This window comes from Crocodylus siamensis, chromosome 1, assembly GCF_052110815.1.
Source record: "Crocodylus siamensis isolate JL-2025a chromosome 1, ASM5211081v1, whole genome shotgun sequence".
NCBI lineage: Eukaryota > Metazoa > Chordata > Crocodylia > Crocodylidae > Crocodylus > Crocodylus siamensis.
The window spans coordinates 307589852-307614873 of NC_143395.1; the positions used below are offsets into that span (position 1 = coordinate 307589852).

The 25022-nt window shown below is 38.4% G+C and overlaps 1 protein-coding gene across 3 annotated transcripts in view; it reads left to right on the forward strand.

Annotated features, from left to right (window-relative positions):
- Positions 1-25022, forward strand: part of ANKRD10 (ankyrin repeat domain 10) — a 51742-nt gene that overhangs the window by 17034 nt on the left and 9686 nt on the right. For 2 of the 3 annotated variants that reach the window (XM_090022157.1, XM_090022163.1), the window contains exons 3-4: positions 5059-5150; positions 22992-23227. In XM_090022157.1, the coding sequence (XP_089878283.1) occupies positions 5059-5150; positions 22992-23227 (328 nt within the window). Of the gene's footprint in view, positions 1-5058; positions 5151-14656; positions 14693-22991; positions 23228-25022 lie in introns of all 3 variants that reach the window. The other variant, XM_090022174.1, reaches the window with a different exon arrangement.

Here is a 25022-nt window from a genome sequence, read left to right on the forward strand (position 1 = left end):
AGGCTTTCTTCAAAACTTGAAATTTGTATTTTCAGATGCTGTAGCCAGCCTTGTGCTATGCTAGAGCCCTGTGGGCATGCGTGCATGGAACCACCAAGGGTGGGTCTCCACTGCCACTTCCAGCTGCCAAAATTTTCGTGGGGCTCCAGAGCTCAGCAGCTGAGAATCCCTACTGTTTGCCTCCTTCTTCCCCATTGAATTCAGCAGCAGGAAAAAGGGACTGAGCAACAGTGGTGGCATGCATCGTGTGGGCTCAAGAGCTGCATGAAAGTTCTGAGCCCACGGGCACATCAGCATGGATTTAACAGAGATTGAGCACCTTTGGCCTAAGATAATCGGGGAAATTGAGAGTTTTATCATAAGGAGAAGACAAGCTTGTCTAGAGCCTTGCAAAACAGGCTCAGAGGATATGATTACTCCCGTCTCCATCTCGCATCTATTTATAGACAGCAGATATCAAGGCTGTTTATTAACTGAAGGACTCTTTGGCGCAAGAACAAATGGATATAGAAACTAACCATAAATTTGGACTGGAAATTAGAGAAAAGTTTCTGACATAAGTGCTATTCTGTCTTTATTTTGTAACATTAATTTAAAAAGGTCTACTCTTGTCGAACTGTTTGCTCATCTATCCCCATTGCACCTATCAGGAAGAAAAAACCTACTTCCTTCCCCCACGTTCTTTCCCAACCCTTTCACACTTCATTGTGGAAGTGCTTCAGAATGAATTAACTTTTGAAATTTGGCCTCGTAAGTTCAGGGATGGGATCATTCCTTTTTCAGTGAGAATCATTTTTGTTTTCTAGCCTTGCATAACTGCCAACATGCCTGTTTTCTTCATGCTCAGCAAAGAACTGGTTTTCATCTAAAACTTTACTGTAAATAATTTGGCATCCTGGGGATTTTAGAAGTAGTTGTGATTAGAATTTTGACACATTAAGCACAGAACACTTATTACAGGTGTTGTAAACAAACACAAAGTTATTTTTGTAGCTAATCCACTAAATCTTTAATTGGAGAGTAGTGTTGCTCCCTCCACAGCCTCAGAGGTTGCACAGGAGGGTGTTCTTGTATTGACTGTCCTAGGTCAGTAGGTGTAAAAGGAGTAATAGCTCCTTTTAAGGAATATCCCTCTCTTTTGGGGGGGCATTTAGCCCCATTCATGTTCAGGGGTTTCTGGCCTGTGTTACGAGACAACTGGATTTACTACAGCCTTGTGATTTGTGAGCACTTATAGGTGGGAGGGCTTATAACAGAGGCAGGCAAAATATGGCCCATAGGCCAGATCTGGCTTACTAGGCAATTTCATGTGGCCTGTGGGTGCCCACTGGCTAATTGTAGCCCACCCAGCACATGCCTCTCGCTCCCACCTACACGGGCAAAAGCCAGCACTTAGTGTCCAAGTGGAGCTGCTGTTACTAGTGCTGCAGCCGGCAGGGGACCTGCTTGGCTTCTCTGGCATCCCACTTGCTTCAGGTACCAGGTAGGGAAGCAGTGGGGGCGGAGCTGCAGCTGGGCAGGAGTGCAGAGCATAGGGCTGGGACTGGCAGCAGCATGGAGCCTGTGCCCGGTGGGGGCAGGAGTGTGGGAGTGCAGAGTTTGGGTGAGCAGGGTGTAGTGGCATGTGGCTCAGACCAGTGCTGCCATGTGGTGGCAAAAAGTGGAGCAGCTGCTGTCAGCTCTAGCCCCATGTTCTGTCCTTCCGCCCAGCTGCAGTTCCACCCCTGTCACTTCCCTGCCTGGTACCTGGAGTGAGTGGGACACGGGGAATCCCAGCAGCTCTCCCAGTGGTGGCAGCAGTAGCCCTGCCCAGGACTCTGCTGGAAAGCAAGTGGTGGGGCTCCCCCTGCCCCACTTTTGGTAGATTCCTGAGACCTGCATAACAGGGAGTGGTGAAGACAGCCAGCTTCATTGCATGGGGCTTCCCCTGGTGGCTCACGAGTGCTGGGAGCTGCATGTGCACTGTGCAGAGCTCTGTGCCATGGAGGTGGGCCAGCCTGACAGCGCTTGGTACTACCACGTGCAGCACTGGCCAGAGCTGCTGCAGTGAGGCCTCTGCACCATGGGGGGCAAAGTGTGTTTGGAGGGGGCTCCCCTACCCTCCCTCACACCTTTCAAATGCCACAACCACAGCCTCCCCCGCAAGTCACCACATACCCTATTGTCCCCCAACGCGTACAGCCACATCCCCTTATAAACTCCCCTTCCCTGCACATGCACACTTTCCATAATATATAAGGGTAAGACTTTATTTTTCAGTTATTATATAATCACTAATATATACACTATGCAAACACAAATTATGACAAAATATTTTCTGTAATAAAATTAAAAGATGTTATAATAGGTTTTTGACTTTTAGTCCGTAGGTGTTTTATTGGGGGGTTTTTCTGTTTTCAAGATGGCAACCCTTTCCTCCCAAAAGGTAGACTTCCACTGGTAAAGGTCAGGGGTTAGGAGAGGGACTTCTGGCCCCAAGATGGTGACCAGGGGGCGGGACACCTGTCATAGCCTGGGTCTGCCCTTTGCAGCTCTCGACGGCTCACCGAAACTCATTAACTGGCCCTCCAGCAGAAATAATTGTCTGCCCGTGGTTTATAAGTTCTTCCTCTGGCCTGGGGCTTACTCATGCTGGGAAGACAAATTCCCTTCACCATTCTTGTCTATCTTGATATTACTGTCAAATCAGGTCTTTCTGTAAACTTCATGCCAGTCAACCCTTTTACGCAGTGGGGTCAGGCAGTGTGGGGAACTTTCCCCTGTGTTCTTTTCCAACTCTCCCAAAAGCAGGGACCATGTGGCATAGGTCAGGTTTTAGAATTCAGTGCTATCATAATCTGTTGTGTGAGAGGGGAATATGGCTCATCACAACCCCACATAAGACCAAGCACCTTATATTTGGGAGGGCAGAATGAAAGTTTTTTTCCCCATAATTATGGCTGTATAGAGCAGAAATAGAACTTAATCTTCTGCCCACTCACCCTTTCTCTCATGCTTAACTAAAAGGTGAAACCCTAGCTGCTGCTGAAGACTGATCTCCGTGGGTGAATCTGTGATTTTGCAGTTTGAACAGTGCAAAATAGGGAAAGAGAGACCCAAGAGTAGCTGGTGCACACCCAAACTGCCAGAAGAATAGTTAGCTTGATTAGTGAAATATTAGCTGTTTGATTAATAATGATACCGCTCCTACTGCACTTGTGGAGCAGGAATCAAAGTATGGTGAATCTGTTCTTGGTGGAAAATCACCTTCTCTGCTTAGGACATATACCCCAATTTTGGGGGCTGTTTTTTGGTGAAAGAGGCTTATGTGGTGTGCAAACAAGTACTGGATGTGGGTTTAGGTTAGAAGGCAATTCCTAAGGAAGTGGGGAATGGGGTTGGGAGCTCCAAATGTCTACCAGTGTAGTGAGAACATGAACCCTTCTTTCTTGACTTGCTGATCATTAGATGAGAGGAAGAAGGTTTTCAGCAGTGCTGCTGGGACCAGCTAAATAGGATGCCCAGCTACTGGCAGTCCTCCAGTAGGTGAAATGGATGACCATAGAAAGAATAACCTGGAATGCATGGATGATTGCTAGATAACTCGAGTATGCTTTTTAATAAAGCTGCAACCTTCTTAAGCTACTTTCTTAGTGTCTCATCTCTTTTCCTGTAGCATGTGGGACAATTGCAATGTATCCAATGGAAGAATTTGGAAAAACAGGTCTGTTGCATCAATCAGCAAAATTAGGATTTATTTTAATAGTTTATGTGAAAATGATCCGAAGCAGTAAGTTAAAATCTTAAACTGAAACTATGACCAATATTGTATGCTTGTCTTTGTTTTTTTGGCAACTTGACTATTTGATGCAACTTGCTGAGAGGACATTTACCCATAGGCCTAGGCCAAATCTGAAGGACAAATTCTAGGGCATTTTTTTTCCTTTCAGGATAACTCTTAAATTGCCCATATACCAAGAACATGTAAAAGAAAAAGTTTCTAGGCATCATGACTACAGAGAGAATCTTCCAGATATGAAGAGTGAAAATCCACCTTAGTCTGTAGGTATCTGAAACAGTAACATAGATATGAACTCCCTGTTTTCCTTTTAATTGGATTGGAGCTCAGTTCTGAAGCAGTGACACTTGCCACTTAAAAACTTAATGATCCTTTTCACAGACGGAGGTGAGGTTAGAAGAATAGCACATAGGTTAGGAAGTGGCAATTGCTGAAGTGGGAAATGGAGAGAGAGGGGTACAAGAGATTCAAAAATGCTGGAAGGAAAAAAGAATCACATTCTCTTGATCTAGGTGCCACTTCCCAACAAGCTCAGGGTGGCTTACAGTAAGACGACAGAATAAGGCTGCCACCTGAAGATTCAGGTGAAACAGGTTCCTGGTTCCCCACCGCTGTTCCCCCCGTCCCCACCGCAACTACAAACAAGTGAAAATGGGAGGCTGCATCATGTCCATGGTGCATATCCCAGTTCTCCTCAGGTCATGTGGTTTGCCCACCACTCTCTGCCTTGAGTGAACCAATTGAAATTGAATCCAGACAATTGATGTTACTGTCATAATGAATATGGCAGTAAAGTATAGAACAGAAATTCAATTTTATGGCCTTATCCTCCCTTCAGTTTTTGTGCATGTTACCTAATGCCAACAAAAGATCTGTCACAGCTGTATTACCAGCAAATGAAGTTTACATGCCTACTCTAGACTGTCCATTCCTCTTTTAAAGGCTCTTTGCAGAGATGGGAATTGGGTGAAAGAGAAGAATGTTGGAGTGATATTGTAGCTATGATGGTCCAGGAAAAATGCCAAGAGGCAAGGATTATTACAAGTGATGCATTTTATTAGACCATTGTATGGGGGGATGGGGCAGACCAAGGATTTTTTTTTAAATGAAACATTCAATCTAGTTGAGAGCCAGCACAGTCTTTAAAATGCTAATAAAGGAGCAGTTGCATTCATTAATTGATTATTACTATGTCCATTTCCTTAATTGAAGTCAGGAATGTTTAGGAACTTCAATTTTTGAAGTGGTGGTACTTGACAAAATATAATGTACTTTTACAGGATTATGTTGGTGAAACTCCTATTCATAAAGCAGCACGGTCTGGTAGTATGGATTCCGTAAGTGCCCTTGTGGCTAATGGAGCACAAATAGAGTAAGTGTGGTTTTTTGTTTGGTTGATTGTTTTGTATCTAACATAGAACAGTAAACACAGATGCTAATAAAATTGAAAAAGAGCAGTTAGATTTTTTATTAAAAGAAAACATCAATAAGACATATTCAATTATAGTAACGCTCAAGATTTTGAATATGTCTAATAGTAAACATTTTAACTGATACCAGTACATTAAGCACTGAATGTATAGTTAGTAAAACGTTAATCTCAATTCTGTGAAATGCCCCAAAATTTTATGTTGTATCTAATAAATATTTATCTAAAATACATTATACATAATACTGAATAAATTTAAACATCAGAGTAAATACCGTTATTTGGGGGAATAAAAACATTTCACACACCCTTAACTATTCAGTATTTTTTATTAGTATGTTGTATATTTGCACTGTTAACTTTTTTCTTTAAAGGTTTATGTACTGCAAAAACATTCAGAAAATCTCACAAACTTTTGCAACTTACAGCATGGACAAAATGGATGCAGTTTTCACCTAGAAATGTTGAGTATAAGCTCTATGGCTTATAATAACGTAAATACTTTAGTACCTTGTTTTAATTAGAACTAGCTTATTATTTAATGATAATTAGTATTTTGTATTTTAATCTACAATATGAAACTGAGTTTTAAGTGAAATAAGAATCAAGCAGTTAATACCTTGTTTAACCCTTTGGTTTCCATCTTACTGTTTTAATAATGCTGCACCAGTGAATCTGTCTTAAAATGAAACTTTGCTATGTTACTGTAAAGTGTCCACAAAATATAATAATCTGTAAGTTAATAACACAGTTGTCTTTAGGAAAATGGTACTAACAACTATTATGCAGCTGTCAGGGTCAAGTTTTGATGCATTTCATGAAAACACTTGATACTGACATCCACATTTTGAATTGAGGACCGAGACATTCGCTTTCAGATGTCTTGAGGTAAAGTTGAATTGAAATTTACGGTGGAATTGAGCAAACCTTAATTATCATCATCAATTAGTATGTAACCAGTCAGTTTTATAACTCTCAGAAGGATAATATCAATATATACCCATAACTATGTATAGGTAATATACATATATAGCTAGGTAATAAACAAACATAAATGCAGTAACTTGATATACTCCAAGTAAAAATAAATAGGGATTTTCATGGGGTCTTTAATGTGCAAGCAGTACAAGTTAGTAGTTTTTGATGACTGGACTAAACTCATCTTTCATTTTTAACATGTAGGCAAAAACTGCTCTTAACCTTCAAGTAATGAGTAAACTTTGGCCAAAACTATTCTCTTCTTAATGGAGAATAAAATGCAGCAAATAGTGCACTGTAATAGAAAAAGATTTTAGATTACTAGTTTTGGTATTTCATTATTTATACGTGCTTTAGGTATGCGTATGGGCATATGGACACCTTTTATGTACAAGTAAAATACCATGCCCTGCTTTGAAAGATTTATAGTATTAGACCCCAGTAATCTAGTCTGATTTACTTAAATGGTCCTTGAGTCTGCTTTCATTGCAGCTTTAATGCAGTCAGTGTCTGCAGATCAGTTAACAGAATTTGGGCCTCAAACTATATTATGTTTTATATGGAGTGGAATACTTGTCCCAGTGATCTTGGGAAGAGTTTAGCTGTTGAAGTCCATTGGACTGAGATTTCTCCTATGGAATCTAGTTTTCATATTTAATTTCTTAAAATTAGGCGGAATCCATAAATTAGCACTTGAAAGGAATAGTAATAAATTGTCAGATTTGAAAAATGGGCCCACAGCTGATAGTAAACTGATTTTTTTTTTTTTTTCCTTCTGTTTTGGCAATGTCTTAAAATTAAAGCAGTACTGCTGCCTGAGTACTAAGTTTGTATTTCTTATATTCCCTGGTCTCAAGTTAAAAGTAGACTCTTCCACTTTGTTACAGTAATTAAAAATTCAGTCACAGGATAGTAAGATACTTATATAGGATACTTGAAAGATTTGTTAACACTCTGAGCACAAAACCATGCACAGTTCTGGTATAAGAAAATATAATGTCCTAAATTTTTAGTTAATTGTGCCCACCTATACTGATGGTATTTTTGGCCCTTTCATTTCATGGAGATTTGGTCTTCTAATTCTGTTTTCTATAGATAAATTCTTTGTTTCTTTATATTGTGTTTTTGCTGTTAAAAAACATACTTGAATGAAGATACAGAGGATAACCTAAGCAAGTGTACAAACACCTGACATAACATGTATACAGTATGCACTTAATTTCACATTTTTCACTCGTCTTTGTAAAAGTAACTCAAAAATATTAAGACTCAATTATAATATTAATTGTAGCAAATTAATATTGTAATATTTTTTGAATGTGTGTTTTATTGAAGACTGATAATGGAAATAGTGCTTTTTGAAATTTAGTGCATAATGTAACTTGAGTTACCAAAATCCATGATATCTGTTTTTTACACTATTCTTTTATTACTCGTACAGCTGAATTGGAAGCTAAGGAATGCTGACTATAGTTAGGTTTTTTTTTCCTTACTGGACATATGATGAGCATTTTAGTTTAAATAGATGGACCTTAAAGAGGTAAATTTATTTGACTTTATTTCAAATGTGATAGTTCATCATTCTTATAAAGAAATATAATATGTTGCAGTCTAATTTGACTAAGTTGTTGAATTCTTTTTCTAATTGATGAAAGAGAATTTGGGTCTCTATTCCTTTGTAAATTTTTAATAGTAAAACAATATAAAATGTACCCCAGTAAAAATATTTTGATTTTTTTTTTTTGTGGTATTTACCTTCTCATTTTAGCTGAAGCATATTCTGTATGTCCTACAGCCATAAAAATGGTTGCACCACTAACTATGGTATTCATGGACCCTTGAAGAGGGGAAGCAGGTGGTCACAATGCCTCATATGAGTGAAAAGGTTTGCTGTGTAACTGACTTTTTAATGTGGATAATACCTTTTAAAGTATCCATAATAACTGCTGGGTTTTTATTAAAAAGACATAATAGAACAATTCATATTTTGTCAAGTGTGTTTCAGATTAAAAACGAGTGTTCACATATCTTTTAAAGAAAAGGTTTCTTGGTGCCAGGTTTTCTTTCAATGCATCTTTTTCAACATTATATATTAACACATTTTAAAAACTTACATTGTGCTCTTATAAAAAGAATACTTGACTATAAACAGAGATATAAATAGTTGGATAAACAGGAAAGAAAGTCATACTGGATATATTGTTAGTGTTAATTAAATTAATAGGAAACAGTTTCTCACACTTATATTGGTGTATGTTACATTGAGCATCACATCTGTGAGTACACCATTTTTTTTCTGGTTTATGAACAGTTCAGACTTCTACAGCTGCCATTTGAGCAGCCATATTCTACTACTAACTGCAATGTCTTGGCATGACTGATGGAAAGAATGCCTACTAGTTGTTTGTTCATCTGTATTCTGGCAGAGAGACATGTTAAGATCAAGATTTGGTTTGGAACTTGTTCATCTAACTGAACCCACAAGATCTTCATTAAAAGCAGTTCTTCTGTTTACACTAATGGAATAGGGAAGAAAGTCCATACATTTTTCTTGCAGCACGCTTGCTCTTGAAATTGATTAGTAAGCCCTAATTTCTTTGAGGCAAGTTCTATAAAGTCTTTTGGCAAAAGAGTTGTTGCACCATGCTAGGAGATGGAATAATACTTCTGGGATAAACATGCCAGTAGCATTTGAAATGATTAAATAAGTAGTAGAAACAAATCTGCTTTCACCAGGTGACTGCTCTGCATCATCAAGCTGCTTTATTCATTGCAGCTCTTGTTCACTCAGAGGTCTCAGACAGTTTTTTTGCTAGAAATATTATGGAGTACATTTGAATGAGTGTCCTAAACACTGTTTTCAGTTTATAAAAACATTTTCTCATTTTCTGTTGTGCTGTTGATTTGATTTTTGTATTTGCAACTCTTTTTCTTCTTCTCATCACAGCTCTTTCAATTTTTACTTGACTGTTCCTATTTGCCTGCTTTTTTTCTGGAGTTATGAGTATTTTTCCTGAGCAGATCCTTGTTAGGTATTCAAATGTAGATCCTTGTAAAGCTTCTGTAGTTATGTTTGTCCTTGCCATCTTTCTTAACTGAATTCTAGTTGGTTTCCTTAATTATGCTCTCTCCTGTGTCATTCCTCAGCTTTCATTTTAGCTAATGTTTTTCATTGCAACTTCATAGACTTTTATGTTTCTCCAAGTTTTGATTTTCACCACTTAGATACTAAACTGAGACTTGCATTTCATGGTAACTGACAGCTTAGAAATGTGTTTAAAAAAACCAGTCAGTTCTCAGTCAATTATTCATCAATTGGAGGGAGAACAATGCTCTCTACTCTGAATTCTCTACTTTAGGATTTACAAACACTTTCATTTGTTTAGCTCTACCTTTTTTTACCTATGTGACCTTTGGAATTCTTTGAGGTCTTTATTTTTCCTCTTTCAGATTCTAGGTACCACATGCCTTTAATGTAATTTTTAATGTTCTTTGTTTCCTCACCTGAGTAACTCAATTACCATGTCTCTACCATTGAGTTGCAACTAACTAGTATTGTTACACGCTGTTCATGTAAAATGCCACTTCTTCCTTCTGGGAGAGTGTTGTGGCTTCTAAACGGACGCTCCATTTAGAAGAATCATATAGCCTCTGATAATCATGTTCTTCCTTACAAATAATAATACTGTTAATGCTTAATGATGATTTTTCATATCACTGGTATTAGATTCTTTGCTGCAGAGATACAAAGATTTATTACGATAAGCTACATAAGCTGACTATTTCAAAACTAAAGAGCTTATTTTCAATTTATCCTGTTCCAAACATATTCCCATGCCCCATACAAAGCAACTGACCTGCTGAGCTAAATTTTAAAATAAATTATCAAGGCATGCAGTGCAAAAGTTATCTAATCTGTCCAAGCCCTTTCATAGTATCAGAGCATCTCACCAGTCCCAAAAGTGTGAGTCTTACAGGATTTCTTTTCCCCCTCTTTATTGCCTTATACATTGACCCTCCATGTTGTAGGAAGGTAAGATGTACCACATTTCACTGTGAAAGTGGGTTGTAGTTCTAGTCTATTTACTGAGTATTTCTGTTGTATAGAGAAAACAAGCATCCATTATACTGATTTCTTTCTTGAGATTCTTCTTTTTACAGAAGGATATTGTACATAATTCATGAGTTCAGAGTGAAGTGATTCTACTGGTTGTTTTGCCAGCTTCAGGGAGTGCTTTTCTAAGGAAGGTAGAGGGACATGTACCAGGAAAGCTGTTTAAATAAATGTAGCATCAGAAAACAATGAGGTTCAGTTTCCTAGCTGTAGCCCAGATTGTCAGATAACCAGGAAAATTCCTGCCTTCAAATTCCGGTTGGTCTGAGAACAGATATTTTTAGAAAGAATGGTATTCTGTAATGTAATGCAGAGCGGCAGAAACTACTAACATTATCATAGACCACAGAGAAATCCAAAAATATGAGACAGTTTAAATTTTACCCATTATTTAGAATTGGGATCTAGTTTCTTGCATGTTTGTAGGCCAACTTGTGGAATGAATGGGCCTATTTCTGTTGTGGAGGGGAAGGGCATTATATTTGGTATGCCGTTCCTCTGAAGATGGGCAATTCAGAAGAGATTAACTTTTTTTTTTTTTGAAGATTATAGTAGTAACAGAAAGTTCTGTTTTCTGGCAGGTTGAAATACTTCAGGATTACCAAGTAAACCATGATCTGAAAAAGTTGGATGTAGCATAATCTTAGCAGTTGCTGTAGTGATAATGGATAATTTATTATGAAAATAAGATTCAGGAAATGTGACTAGCTTTGTGGGGGGCCCAGACATTGTGACAGAGTGGTAACAAGTTCTCCCCTTTGTCTGTTCTGTTAAATAACCTTCACCTACATTCATGACTTTTATATTTTACTGTGCCCCCTACTGTCCTAATCCCTCTAGGTAGTTTTCTTTGTTGTCTAAGTTTCAGTTCTCATGTTTCCAACAGATTTAGTTATGGTTGAATTTATATTTAGGAACAACTGGCAAAGAAATATTTGAAGTTGTCACAAGGGGTACTGAAATTTGGTCAGAGAAATGCTTTAAAAACTTTACTGTCTGGAACTGCAGCTTTCAGGAAGCATCTCATGGGTGAATACCTGACAGAATTATCTTTGTAGAATACATATACATGCTTTGCCAGCCCTAGCTTGAGAACCAAGGGCAACTGCACATTAATACTCAGTAGTTCAAGAACAATTTCTTTTTTGTGTTTTGTAGTATTAGCAATAAAAGAAAGCTACATTTCCCTTTTAGGTGGAACAAAAACTTTCTTTCATACAAATCCAAAGCTTGCCTTATAAACTTTGATAGCTTTTGAATCCAGAAAGTCTTCTGTCTCCTGAATTAAGGAGCCATAGGTTTGGAATGTCTAGGACACTGGGTCATAACCAGCGTCTTGAGATCCTTTTAATGGTGCTATAAAGTGCCCTGCAATATTGGCACTCTCTGGTATGCAAAACCATACATGCAATTCACAAGATGAAGTCAGAGATTTCAAGTAGGATCTATAGCATCCAAACTGTTCAGACCTGTTGTGGTCTGAGTTCTTGGCAACAAAAGAAGAATTGCTCTATTTTTCTGTAGGAAAAAAAATATAAAGCTGAAGAGCTGACATATTTTCTGAGGGTTGTCTTGAGTCTAACAAGGGATGTCATGAGTCTAAAAAAGTTGAGAACCTCTGCACAGAATGAGGATTCACTAATCTTAAACCATCTCAGAGAGATGTCTATCCAGCCTCTTCTTGAAAACTTCCAGGGAAGGGTAGTGGAGATAATCAACTCCAAACAGCCATCTTGTAGCAGAAAGTATTTTAATTCTCTGAGATGATTCGAAGTTGTCTGCTTTACACAATTACTGGAAGCTATTAGAGCTATTCATTGGTCTCTAAACTGGCTATTTCTCCTTTTTCTTCAATATATTTCCATTTTTCAGTTGACATTAAAAAAAACAATCTTTGAGATGATTATCTATATTTTCTGTAGTTTCACTTCTGTAGTTCAGGGGAATTCCACAGCATTATTTAGCCTATTTGGCATCATAATTTTTCTTTGTTACATTTTCTGTCCACAAGTTGCCATTAGTCTTACTTGTATATGCAGTACATCTTCTGTAACAACATATTCAATAATGCATGTAATATTCCTGCTGTTCTTCAGTAGTTATTTTTCCCTGCGAGGATTCTAGTTCCTCAAATTTGTGTTTTGTTTTGATTTTTAGATAACTTTTGGGTGCTACCCACCGCTCAGTGAGTAAGGAAACATGAAATTCTCTTCGTGTTAGATTAAATACCACTGTTGTAACTTCTGTTCCAATATTTTAATGAATACTTCTACTACAGAAGTGTGTTTTCTTTAATTCCTCATCTTCCTTTATAAACAGAACAGCTTCAGCCATAAAATTTCTGGCTTTACCAAATAGACCATCCACTTCCCATATGACACAATCATTTGACATAGCAGCAGTACTGCTAGTTTGTCAGTTAAGTTTGCATTATGGGGCTTAGTCCGGAGTCTGGTTTGTTTGAAGGTTTTAATATTCCCTTATGACTATATTTTATATCAAACTGAATTACTTGTACAGCAGGAAGGCTTTTGTTTGCTGGCAACATACCATCTGTGGTGTCTTGAGGGAATTCTTTTTCTTTAATTTTATATGGATGGAAAACATCTTCTACCTGATACACTATTGCTTAGAGAAGCAGGCTATCACTTGGAAAATTATCATAATCTCTCACAACATGTCTTGTAAACTATGTTTTGTTACATAATAAGTTTCCCAAACATACTTGAAAATCTACCAATTATACTTACCAGTCAAAACCCAATAGTAGTATCTTGTTCAGCATATTGATGCAACTTAAGAATTTCTTGGAGAGATGAATTGACTAGATCCTTCAGAGAAATTGACATTTGATGGATATACTTTTGGTTCCTTCTCAACACTAAGCATCTAAGATGAAAACCCTGCGTTATAACATAGACTTCTTGTAAGCTAGACTAAAAAAGCAACAAATACACCACAATATAAAAATATTCAGTATAGCAGTTGTCAGCACCCAACTTGTATGCAGCCTTATATTTCACCAGTGGTACTCTCTCTAAATTTGTAATATTTTTAATGTTTAATGTTAATGATTAGTAAACTTGCCAGATTTTTCTTGTGCCAGTATATGCTCAGCAGAAAGTGGTGGCATCAAGAAGTTGCTTACAGTACCTGTGAAATTCATAGAAATCTTTTTGCAAAGGCTTGGAGAACTGACTGAGAATATGGCAAGGTTTAAAAAAAATATTAAAAATATTAATAAAAATGTATTTTCCATACATCATGCCTGTAGATGTAAAATGAAAACCTGGCACCAATTTCTCTTGTTTGCCTAGAAGTCCGTTATGTATTTTCACGGCTTTCCCAGAAAGTCATAAATCTTGTTTTAATTGAAAATATTTTACTTTCTGCAGTTACCTAAAGAATGTATGTTTAAAAAACTTACTTTGCAACTTTTGTACTTGGACACCAAAGGGTTAAAACATTTTTAAGTGTAGTATTTTAAAGGTCATTTTGCTTTAGAAATTTTAGACTTAGTATACTGATGTTTGTAGGAAAAGGGTTTTTCTCATTGTGGGCGTATTAGTGTTCTGATTCTTTTTTTTTAATCCTTGTTGTATGCTAATTTTTGTATAGGCATAGTTACTAATTTATTTGAAATACAGCATACTAAATTTAAAGTAACTGAAGCCATGAGTTGACCAGTAGTTTTAGTTCATGCTTTTTAAATTTCATCAAAGAATTGACAATTAATTTGGCTTCAGGATGAAAGTAGTAATGCTTAAAAGGCATTAAAGTCTCAGTATTTTGTTGTCAAGGTGGTCACATGATAATGGCTTACATAATGAATAATGTGCTACAGCACTTTATGTATGTTAATGTAACTTTTAATCTTACTGTTGCCTGCAAATATGTGATCCCTTTTGATATAAGTTTCCTGTTTATGCACCATTGCCCGTTTAAATCAAACAGAAGATTCTGAAACTGTAAAAAATACACATGTCAATGTTTTACAGCTACGTAATTCGAATTGACTTGATTTTTTCAAGTAATCCTAGAAAGGGGGAGCATTCCATATAGAAACTGCTGAAACTGCCACAGGTGCTTCTCCGAAAACCTTACAGTTGTGGCATTGAATGTTCAGTATCGCTTCCTTTCTGCACACAAGGCATACTGTTGAGGTATTTGTTGCGGTGATTGGTTTTAATGCTAATCTAGGAATTCAGATATAGAATCTATAGATTTGCATGCTTTGCTTACCCTAATTTACAATGTCTACATTCTTATTTGTAAACTAACAATAGATAAGTTGAGATCAGTACTTTTTAACAGAAGTATTATGCTGATATACAAAAACTGTGGTTTATTTTCTTAGATTGTCGCATGGCATTAACAAAGAATACATAAAGCAGTAGGTGATGTGGTGATCTCTTTTTTTAAAAAAAATGATAGATACAGGGGATTTAATTTAAATGTTGATTATTCTTAGTAGCAAATCCTGGTTTTGTTTGTTTTCCAAAGTATGTGACGTTATAAGCAGAAGATGGACTACTATTTCAAAAAGCACATTTTAAGACTTCTACAGAAATACTGAACTTACTCTTTCCTGAGATGCAGTAAATACACAGAATATCAAATTCTTGATCATATGCAAGAAACAGTTTGCTTACCAAGCTTCTTAGTACTTTAGATAAAGTTTATATAAGTATTTTCAGCTAATATAGCTTTATACTCTGTTTTCAGTATCTTGCTTTCTCCTGTTGGAAGGTTCTTAATGGGGATATTTTTCTGAGCGCTAGTGTAAAGATTTTTTTTTCCTGCAGAATGTTTTTAATAAAACTTTGTTAAGGTAAACTTGGCAGAGAGCATCCTTCTACTGTATAAGTGTCCAGAAAGTGAACTTCGGCTTTCCACATCCACTTCCTGTTTGGTCAAAAACCTATTTTTATTAATTGAATTAAAATTGATCAGGCTTACGTCAGCACTTGTGAGTATTGTAGAACTAATACACTCTAGACTTTGTGTTGCATCAGTGCCCTTTCACTATTTGGCTGATACAACAGTCTCAAATTTATCATGGCTCTGGAATAAATGCTATGGTGATGTAGGTAACTAAAGAAGAAAAAATGGAAGTTAAAACAAAAGAGATGAGTGAAAAACATCAAACATACTCATTAGAAACTAGACATAGTTCTGAAGACCAGCTTATGAAAACCACTTGAAACTCAAAAAGTATGGGCATGGAAAAAGTCAATTGCAGACTATCATCATTAGCATTGTTGTAGTGGAAGGAATTACCAATAAATCCCTTCTTGGGTTTTATGACGAACTTAATCAGCTGTCTGTTTATGAGTTTCTGTATGAAACAACACATCACTGCAAGAAGCTCTTGCTTGAAATTTAGTAAACAGCAAAGAAGAACCTTAGGATCACTCTGCTTAATTCTTCTTATTTAGACTTCTCAAAGAATTTTACCTCTCCCATATTTGTATCTCCATCTGACTTATTCTTGTTGTGAGAATATTTTTCTTTCCACTGTACTAATCCCCAACTCCACACTTCCCTCTGAAACATATTTAACATCATCTTTAAAAAGATAACCTGTCCTTTTACATTATTCCTGACTCTTGGATTTAAGGCCTTGAGGCAGAAGGTTCAAATTGTAGTTTCTTAGTTCCACATAACAGAGTAGAAGGAAATGTATGTGTAAGAAGAAATCTAGAGGTGTTGTTACTCTCTTCAAACATTTGATAACAATACCAGAGAAAGCTGTTTTCTAAATGCAGAGTGAATAGACTTTCTGATCACAAAGTCATACTCTGTCTGTCCTAGCTAAAAGTAACTAAAAGTTCTTTCTAATATTTGCCAGTTGAACCGTATGTACATTCATCTCAGTAGGTTTGATGAACTACAAGACGGTTAATTTTCTTGTCAGTAGAGTTGCCTTTTTAGTTTATCTTTTATTTTTTTTAACCCCTAGGTAGACTGACCTCTCAAAATAGTCCTTTATTTCTTTAATGTAAGAAAAGATCGTGGGGGATTTTTGCTAAGAATTATACTATCCTTAAAAATTAATGTCTGGTTTCAAGAACATATTTTTCTATAGTTAAGGGTTGGTTGGTAGACCTAGGGCTTATGACTTTTTGGTCATTTTTTTCCAAGGCTCGAGCTCAGTCTAACATGGCTTTCCCTTTTTTCCCCACATTGGTTTCTTCTAAGATTATTTATTTTAAGAAGGTGTCAGTTATTGTGTTGCCTTGGACCTTTCTTTGTCTTTTCTCATGTAGGTAACTAGTAGATAGAAACTTCTTATCTGAAAGCCTTTCAAAAACAGCCTTTTAACGAACTGGTTTCCATATTCTGATTTGCAAAACTAGGTACAGGAGAGTCCCATCCACTATTGCAATTACCAGTTACATGAAGGCAAACTTGTTTTAAGGTTTATCATAGCTGAGAAGACACAGAATTATTTGCTTACAATAAGCAGCTTCAGATTTTAAGGTTCAGGCACTTCAAAGCTTGGTCAAAATTGTGCTAAAATTGGTTTGGGAATGCCCTAGAACATTTTTTTTAAAAGTTTGGGATTTGGGGTAGGAATTTAAATTAAGGCTATATGAAGTCTGAAATGCTTTCTTCCTGTTTATCCATAGATCACATATTACACTTCCTTCATTCTAAGTTTGATCCTTGAAGGCCATGTTGCTTAAACTATATAAGTATTTATGACAACTTTCTTCTTTTACAGCCAGTTCTGAGAAAGAAAAGAAGAAAACTTCCCAAGGAAAGGCGTCTCTCAGTTTTGTGGCTGAGAATATGACACTATTATTATACTACCAACTCTTTGGACTTCCCCTTTCATAGTTTCTAGGGTCGGAAGGGACCTGAGCAGATCATCTAGTCCGACCCCCTGCTATGGCAGGAAAGAGTAGTGGGGTCAAACGACCCCTTGCTTGATAGAGTTTTACCACACAAGTTATATAATCTACTTCCTTTAATGATACCTTGCTACTTTACCACATTTTTCCACATTTTTCCTCATGTTAAAGGTGGCTTAAGAACTTAGTTTTTCAGAGATTTAAACATAGGCCATAATGACTTCTGCCTGCATTGTCCACTGAGGGATTTACATACATAGAGAAAAAAGGAAAAGAGCAGAGTTAGCTATTCCCATTTCGTTCTTAAAAAGCATGTAACCACAGTTGTAGTGTTAGTGATTTACCATAGCACAAAGACTGAGCAGGACTAGCCCCATTGGCCCTCTGTGGGTGGCCATACTTCCATCAGCCCTTGTGAAGTAATGCTAATATTAGAATCATAGAAAATGAGCGTTGAAAGGGACCTCAGGAGGTCATCTGGTCCAACCACCCTGCACAAAGTAGGACCAGCCCCTGCTAGATGATTCCATTGTCAAGTCAGGCCTTAAAACATCCAAGGATGGAGATTCCACCACCTTTCTAGGTAACCTGTTCCAGTGCATCACCACCTTCCTAGTGAGAGTTTTTCCTAATATACAGTATAAACTTCCCTTTGCTCCTTGTTCTGTCATTTGCCACCACTGCAAACAGTCTAGCTCCATCCTCTTTGGAATCCTCCAGGTAGCTGAAGGCTGCTGTCAGATCCCTTCTCAGTCTTCTGTTCTACAGACTAAATAAGCCCAGTTCCTTAAGCCTCTCCTCAGAAGTCATGTGCCCCAGCCCCCAAGCCATTTTCATTGTCCTCTGCTGGATACACTTGAATTTGTCCACATTCTTTCTGTAGTGTCAGGCCCAAAACTGGACATCGTACTCCAGATGTGGGCTCACTAGTGCAGAATAGAGCAAAATAATTATTCCCTCAGTCTGCTGGCAACACTCCTACTAATGCAGTCCTAGTATGCCGTTAGCATTCTTGGCAACAATGACACACTGTTATCTCATATCCAGCTTGTATCTCTGAGGTCCTTTTCTGCAGAGCTGCTGCTTAGCCAGTTGGTCCCAAGCCTGTACTGGTGCATGGGATTGTTCCATCCTAAGTGCAGGACCTTGCACTTGTCCTTGTTGAACTTCATGAGATTTCTTTTGGCCCAATCCTCCAATTTGTCTAGGTTACTCTACCCTCCAGCATATTTACTACGCCCCCCTCCCCCCGCAGCTTGGTGTCATCCATGAACTTGCTTAGAGTGCAGTCCATTCGGTCTTCCAGATCACTAATGAAGTTATTGAACAAAACCAGCCCCAGGACTGACCCCTGGAGCACTCCACTTGATACCAGCTACCAACTAGACCTCAAGCTATTCATCACTATCTGTTGAGCCCAACAATCCAGTCAGCTTTCTGTGCACTTTACAGCCCATTCATCCAACCCATATGTCCTGAGCTTGCTTGCAAGAATGCTGTATCAAAAGCTGTGCTGAAGTTGAGGTATTATACCACATCCACTGCTTTCCCCACATCTGCAAAGCCAGGCATCTCATCATAGAAGGCAATTGGGCTGGTCTGGTCAGGCATGACTTGTGCTGGGTGAACCCATGCTTACTGTTCCTGATTGCTTTCTTTCATCTCCAAATGCTTAGAAATGGATTTCTTAAGGACCTGGTCCATCGTTTTTCCAGGGACTGAGGTGAAGCTGACTGCTCTGTAGTTCCCTGGATCCTCCTTCCATTTCTTAAAAGGTGGACTATATTTTCCCTTTCCAGTTGTGTGGGACCTCTCCTGATCATCATGAGTTTTCAGAGATAATGGCCAATGGCTCTGCAGTCACATCAGCCAATTCACTCGGCACCCTTGGGTGCATTGCATCTGACCCCATGGACTTTTACACCTCCAGCTTTTCTAAATAGTCCCTTCTTTCCCTGAGGGCTGCTCACCTTCTCTCCAAACTGTCCTGCCGAGTGCAGTAGTCTGGGAGCTGACATTGTTTTTGAAGACTGGTGAAAAAGGTCTTGAGTACTTCAGTCTTTTCCTCATCTGTTACTGGGTTGTTTCCCTCATTCTGTAAGGGATCTACACTTTCCCTTGTTGCTGACCCTTCCTCTTGTTGGTAACATACTTGCAGAAACCCTTGTTACTTTTCACATCCCTTGCTAGCTGCAACTCCAGTTGTGCTTTGGTCTTCCTAATCTCATCCCAGCATGGCTGAGCAATATTCTTATACTGCTTCCAAGTTGTTTGGCCAAGTTTCCATTTCTTGTAAGCTTCCTTTTTGTGTGTAAGCTCACTGAAGAGTTCTTTCTGCCAAGCCAAGCCAAGCCAAGCTGGTGGCCTGCCATATAGGCTATACTTTCTGCACATCAGGATCATTCGTTCCTGCGCCCTCAGTAAGATTTCTTTAAAATATAACCAGTTTTCCTGGGCTCATTTCCCCTTCTGACTGGCCTTCCAGGGGATCATGCCCATCAGTTTCCTGAGGAGTCAGTCTGCTTTTCTGAAGTCCAGGATCCATACTCTGCTGCACTCCTTTCTTCCTTTTGTCAGGATCCCAGACTTGATCCTAACAAAAGGAAGAAAGGAGTTGTCAGCATATAGCTGTGGAGCCAGAGAGCTGTCTTTTATATAACTGCTGCTAGGAATTTCAGTCCAAGTCTGTAATAGCCCCAATCCAGAACAGTGCTTTTGGAGGCCTTAGCTTTTCCATGCATGTATATGCTCTCACTTGGATGTTTTAAAAGGCTGTGTATGAGATTATTGTTGTTCATTATGCTCCTGTATTCTGTCCAGAAGTGGCAGCAAATCTCACCAGTCCTTTTTATGGCACTTCTTGGAAACACAAATTCAGCAAGTATATGGGTATCTTAAAGGGATGAACGCTATTCAAATCAAGTAACACTGCGTGATTCTAGTGGTTTTTTCCTTTGAGTTCTATGAATATTGCTAATTGAGTGCTTTGCGGTCTTTCCCTATGTTAACATCCATTAAAATTTCACAGCACTCTAGCCTCTCATTGTCATTTTACATGCTTGTGAACAAGCTTCGTTTAGAGAATGACCCAAAACAAGGGAGCCAAACTAGTAGACTATACTAGCAATAGGCAAGATTTTGGAGCTGTAGGCCAGATCAACCTGGTGCAGTGCAGCAAAGTTCCCTGACTCCACAGCTGTATGCTGCCAACTCCTAGAATATACCGTTTTTTTGAGGACATCTTCTGAATTTTTATAACTTTTCTGTCAAGTCCAGTTTGGTCCTCATTTTCTTTTTTTCAAGTTCCTAAGTATCTTAAAGTATAAAATATATCTTGGCTTTGTCCAGTTAAGATCCAATTTGAATAGTTCATTCTTTATGCAAGGTGAATTTGCTAGCTCTCCAGGATAAATAGACCATCATCTTATATAGCTCTTTGGTAACCATACAGATTGCCACAGCACTATTATTACAATAGTTTCATAGCAGTTTCATTGTGTACATGAAGAACTGTGAATAAGAGAAGCTGTTCCTTCCAGAAGTTCTAACTCATTATGTTTCTTGTCTCCTTTTGCTTTATTAATCTTAAAAATTTGGGATGTGTGGAAGAGTATTGCCAACTTCAGGAAAATCAAGCTAATTGAGTTCTTTCATTCCCAGCAACTTGGTCACATGGTGTTAAAGGACTACACATCTCAATGTATACAGTCTCTTATGTACCACTTGCTAGTTTTTCTCGCTTAAGTGCCACTTTGGAAAATGGTGGTGTAGATCATCATAATCTTGCTCTGACTTTTTCACAGTTTTAAGCAGGGAAATATTTCAGTAATAACTGATAATTAATGGTATCTGAGTTATCACTCATTAAAATTAAGTGATTCTGGAACTCAGAGGTCTTGTTCAAAGTCATTTGTAAATTCATATACACATCTTGTTTAGATTTTCTTGATACCAGAACAGCGAGCGACTTTGAAAAGCCATAGCAGAGATTCAGAGACATTAAGCAGTCTGTCCCTGCTTGTTTACTACTCTTTTACCCACCCCCAACTGAGTGAGGATAGAAAACTCTTTTATTCTTTCAGATGTTGAACTAAGTAGATACAGAATTTGATATTTAAGAAAGGGTATAATTTAAAGACTTGGAAATACCGCATTAAAAAAATTCTGTAGTGCATGCTATAGATATATGGGTGCTGCATGAATAAATTAACAGTACCAAATAGGGTGTATAATGGATGACTTTGTAAGAAAGGAAGCTACCTTGATCATCCTTAGTTAATGGCATTTCTAGTTGCAGAAGCTAAGAGAAACGAACCTGTGTTCCACCTGCTCTACCCATCCTTACTTTGCTTAATCTAACTGTATCTGTCTGCTTAGGAATTGGTCTCAACTGTACTTAGATTGCTTTTGAAGTAATTCATCTCTTCCTGATCTGTATAGCCAGCAAGTCATAATATTCTAGGAAGCAGCTCTATTCTTTGCCCTTTGTCAGTCCTTATTCCATACCATGTCAAGTGTTAGGGCTTCATGCCAGCTCTCAAGTACTCTTACATACTTCTCTTGCTTAATGTTTCTGTGCCATTAATAGTGGCAGAAAAGTTCTTATTGAATAGAAAATTACATTATTCAGTCTGTATTTTTGGCTTGCTGAGATTTTGACCCTGTATAGAACTTGATCATGTTCCTTTGTTTTCTTGTATATTTGCCTAAGAGCAGTTTGTTGGAACTTCCATGAACTATAACAAAGGAACATATAGATCAGCCTCACTTAACCTCCAGAATTCTTATTCTGTTATCATTCTATCTTTTTGTGGAAGGTATAAAGTAATATGTTTTCTTGCCCAAGATACTAAGTCATAGAACATAGATGTAAAAACCCATTTTCATGAAACCTCCTTCCTAGTGTTTCAAGAAAGGAAAGATTTTGCCACATCCCCTATTCTACCCTCTAATTTCTCTGTTCCTACTCTACTGAGTCTACACTGTAGCTGTTTCTTACATTTTTTGTATATGTTCCTAATCATAGAAGCCAATTGTGTAAATGGTTTTCAAGAGAGAAGGACCAAAGGAAAACTCTTTCAAATTAAACCTGTTTCTGCAGTTGTTAGTAACTTATATGTCTTGATTTCATCATCTTGCATCAGAAAATTAAGGAATCCCATTTTAGTTACCTAGCTGGAAAAATTCTGGATCAAATTAGAGAAAAATCTGCCATTTATAAACGTCACATACTTTGTAATAAGAAACAATGCAGAAAAAAAGACACGCAAAGCATAACTAAGCATAGCATATATATATATATGTGTGTGTGTATATATTTTATTGTTAGGAAGATTAGTGATGTTATTCTCATTGTCTTAGACATCAGAATGCCATGGACAATTTCCAAGTCATGCTAAGTTTGTTTTGAGTATTTAATTTTTTTACTCAAGATAAAGCAATAGATTATCAGAATAAACTACAGAAAATAGTGCAATTCAGTATTCAAGACTAGGGTCTGAAGTTCATGTAAATGTCAGATGCTTCAGACTAACTTTAGGAATTAAGCATTGTAAGAAGTTTAAATAGGAAGATGCTTTTTTTTTTAAAGGCACTTAGTTATGTTGATTTTATTTAAGTATATTGTCTCCCAAATTTTGCTTAGAAGCCAGATATGTGCAAAAAGTTGAGTTAAGTTAGTTATGAATCTTAAGATTGATAGCTAATTCCTTAATGGAAATTTGCTAAGTTTTATGTTTTCTCTCATCACCTACAGATAGTTAGTCAGTAAGAGCAGCAGCAGCAGTCAAGCTAGGTTGATGAATGAGTGTAATTCAGTTTATTTGTATTGTGCAGCTTGAGAAATGCCAGTGGCCTGACGGCAGCAGACCTTGCTCATACCCAGGGCTTCCAAGAATGTGCCCAGTTTCTCTTGAACCTCCAGAACTGTCACCTGAATCATTTCTATAGTAATGGCACTTTAAATGGGGTTCATCAGAATGCAGGTTCCAATCCTCTCAATGGTGGGACAAGTCGAAAGAGATCCTTTGAAGATGTGGAATCTGCTGGATTAAAGAAAGCAAGGACTGAAGGTAAGACTTCAAAGGTGAAAGGGGAAGGATTACTGTTGATGAGATTAAAGGGAATAAAAAATTTAACACAGTCAGAAATGAATGCCAAACTGAATCAGATATGAATAAAATTCACAACAAGGATTGATGCCCTCCTTTAAAAATGTTTTTGTAAGTTTCTACTCTGGAGGAGCATATGCTATGGTTTTGCAAAATGAGAGACATCTGAATAGCAGTGGCTGCTGGAAGGAATTTTGTACGAGAAGCTGATTCATAAAAAGGTTCTTGAGGGATTGTAGAACATCTTTTAGTTCTACAGTCGTAAAGATCTTAAAGCCTTTTTTATTTTTTTGTCTTGTTCAACTGTTTGGCAATGGCTAGGGTTTGTTTGTGTGGGGGTTTTAGTTTTTGCAGAGTATGACTGAGTTCTGTACAAAAGCCTGTATAAACATATTTTGTCACGAGCCCTGCAGTAAGAGTTGGGCCTACCCATGTTCTAAAATAGGGCTATCCAGCTTCCTAGTAGCCAAGGGCTACATGCCACAGGGGCTGCACCAGCAGGGGCCATAGCTCCCCCACCCCTCTCCCTCCCAAACACAATTCCCTGGCTGTAAATTCCCTTGGCATCACAGTTCGGTGGCTCCACCTTCCCCTCCCCACACCTACTCCAAGTATGTGCCCTTCCCCATGGCCACACCTCCTTGGCTGTGCTCCTCCCAACACTGTAGGCTTCACTGAGCTACATCATCCTATGCTTGATATGAGGGCAGTAAGTGAAAGCTGGGGAGGGGGTGGGGAGGGCAGGCTGGGGCTCTGTGAACCCTGGTGAAGCCTCCCTGCTTCCTGCTACAAGCAGCCCCACCCTACACCCCCTTTCCCCTGTGTCCTAAAACTACAGGACTTCCCACCATTTTCTCTGCTTGCTGCTAAGTATATTTTTGTAGCAAGCCTGCTGCTTTTTGCACAGCTTGCATGGAGCCCCCCTTATTTTGCCTTTTCTGAAATTGCTCGAGTCTTTCAGCTGCTTCTTAACAAAACAGAACAAGTGTCAAACCAATTGCTCTTTTCAAACATCTTAGATTCATAGAGTCAGAAGGGACTTCAGTGGGCCATCTAGTCTGACCTCTGCCCCGGCAGGCAAGAAATGAGTCACCAACCCTGGGGTCATGTGATCCTAGCCAGGTGCCTGTCCACTCTCCTCTTGAAGATCCCTAAGGATGGGGCGAGCACCACTTCTCTTGGGAGCCCATTTCAGATTCTGGCAACCCTGACCATGAAGAACTTTCTCCTAATGTCCAGCCTAAACCTTCTCTCAGCTTATGGCCATTTTTCCTTGTCGTTCTAGCGGGTGCTGTGGTGACTAGATCGTCGCCTATTTCATGTTGCTCTCCCCTTATGAATTTGTACACTACCACAAGGTCCCCTCTCAGCCTTCTCTTGGAGAGGCTGAAGAGGTTAAGGTCCCTTAGCCTTTCCTTGTAGGGCCTTCCCTGCAGGCCTTGAATCAGGTGAGTGGCCCTTCTTTGGACCCTCTCCAGGTGGTCCGCATCCCGTATTCCAGCTGCCGTCTGACCAGTGCCACATAGATGGGGAGAATCACTTCCCTGGACCTGTTTTTGAAGTACCTACGGATGCATGACAAGATGTGATTGGCTCTGCCAACTGCTTCATCATTAGCAACTCATGTTCATCCTAGAATCAGCAGTGACTCTAAGATCTTTTTCTGCCTCAGTGGAGCTGAGAAGGTCGCCCCCCAGCCTGTAGGTATGATGGCAGTTCTTTCTCCCTAGATGCAGCACCTTGCACTTGTCCTTAT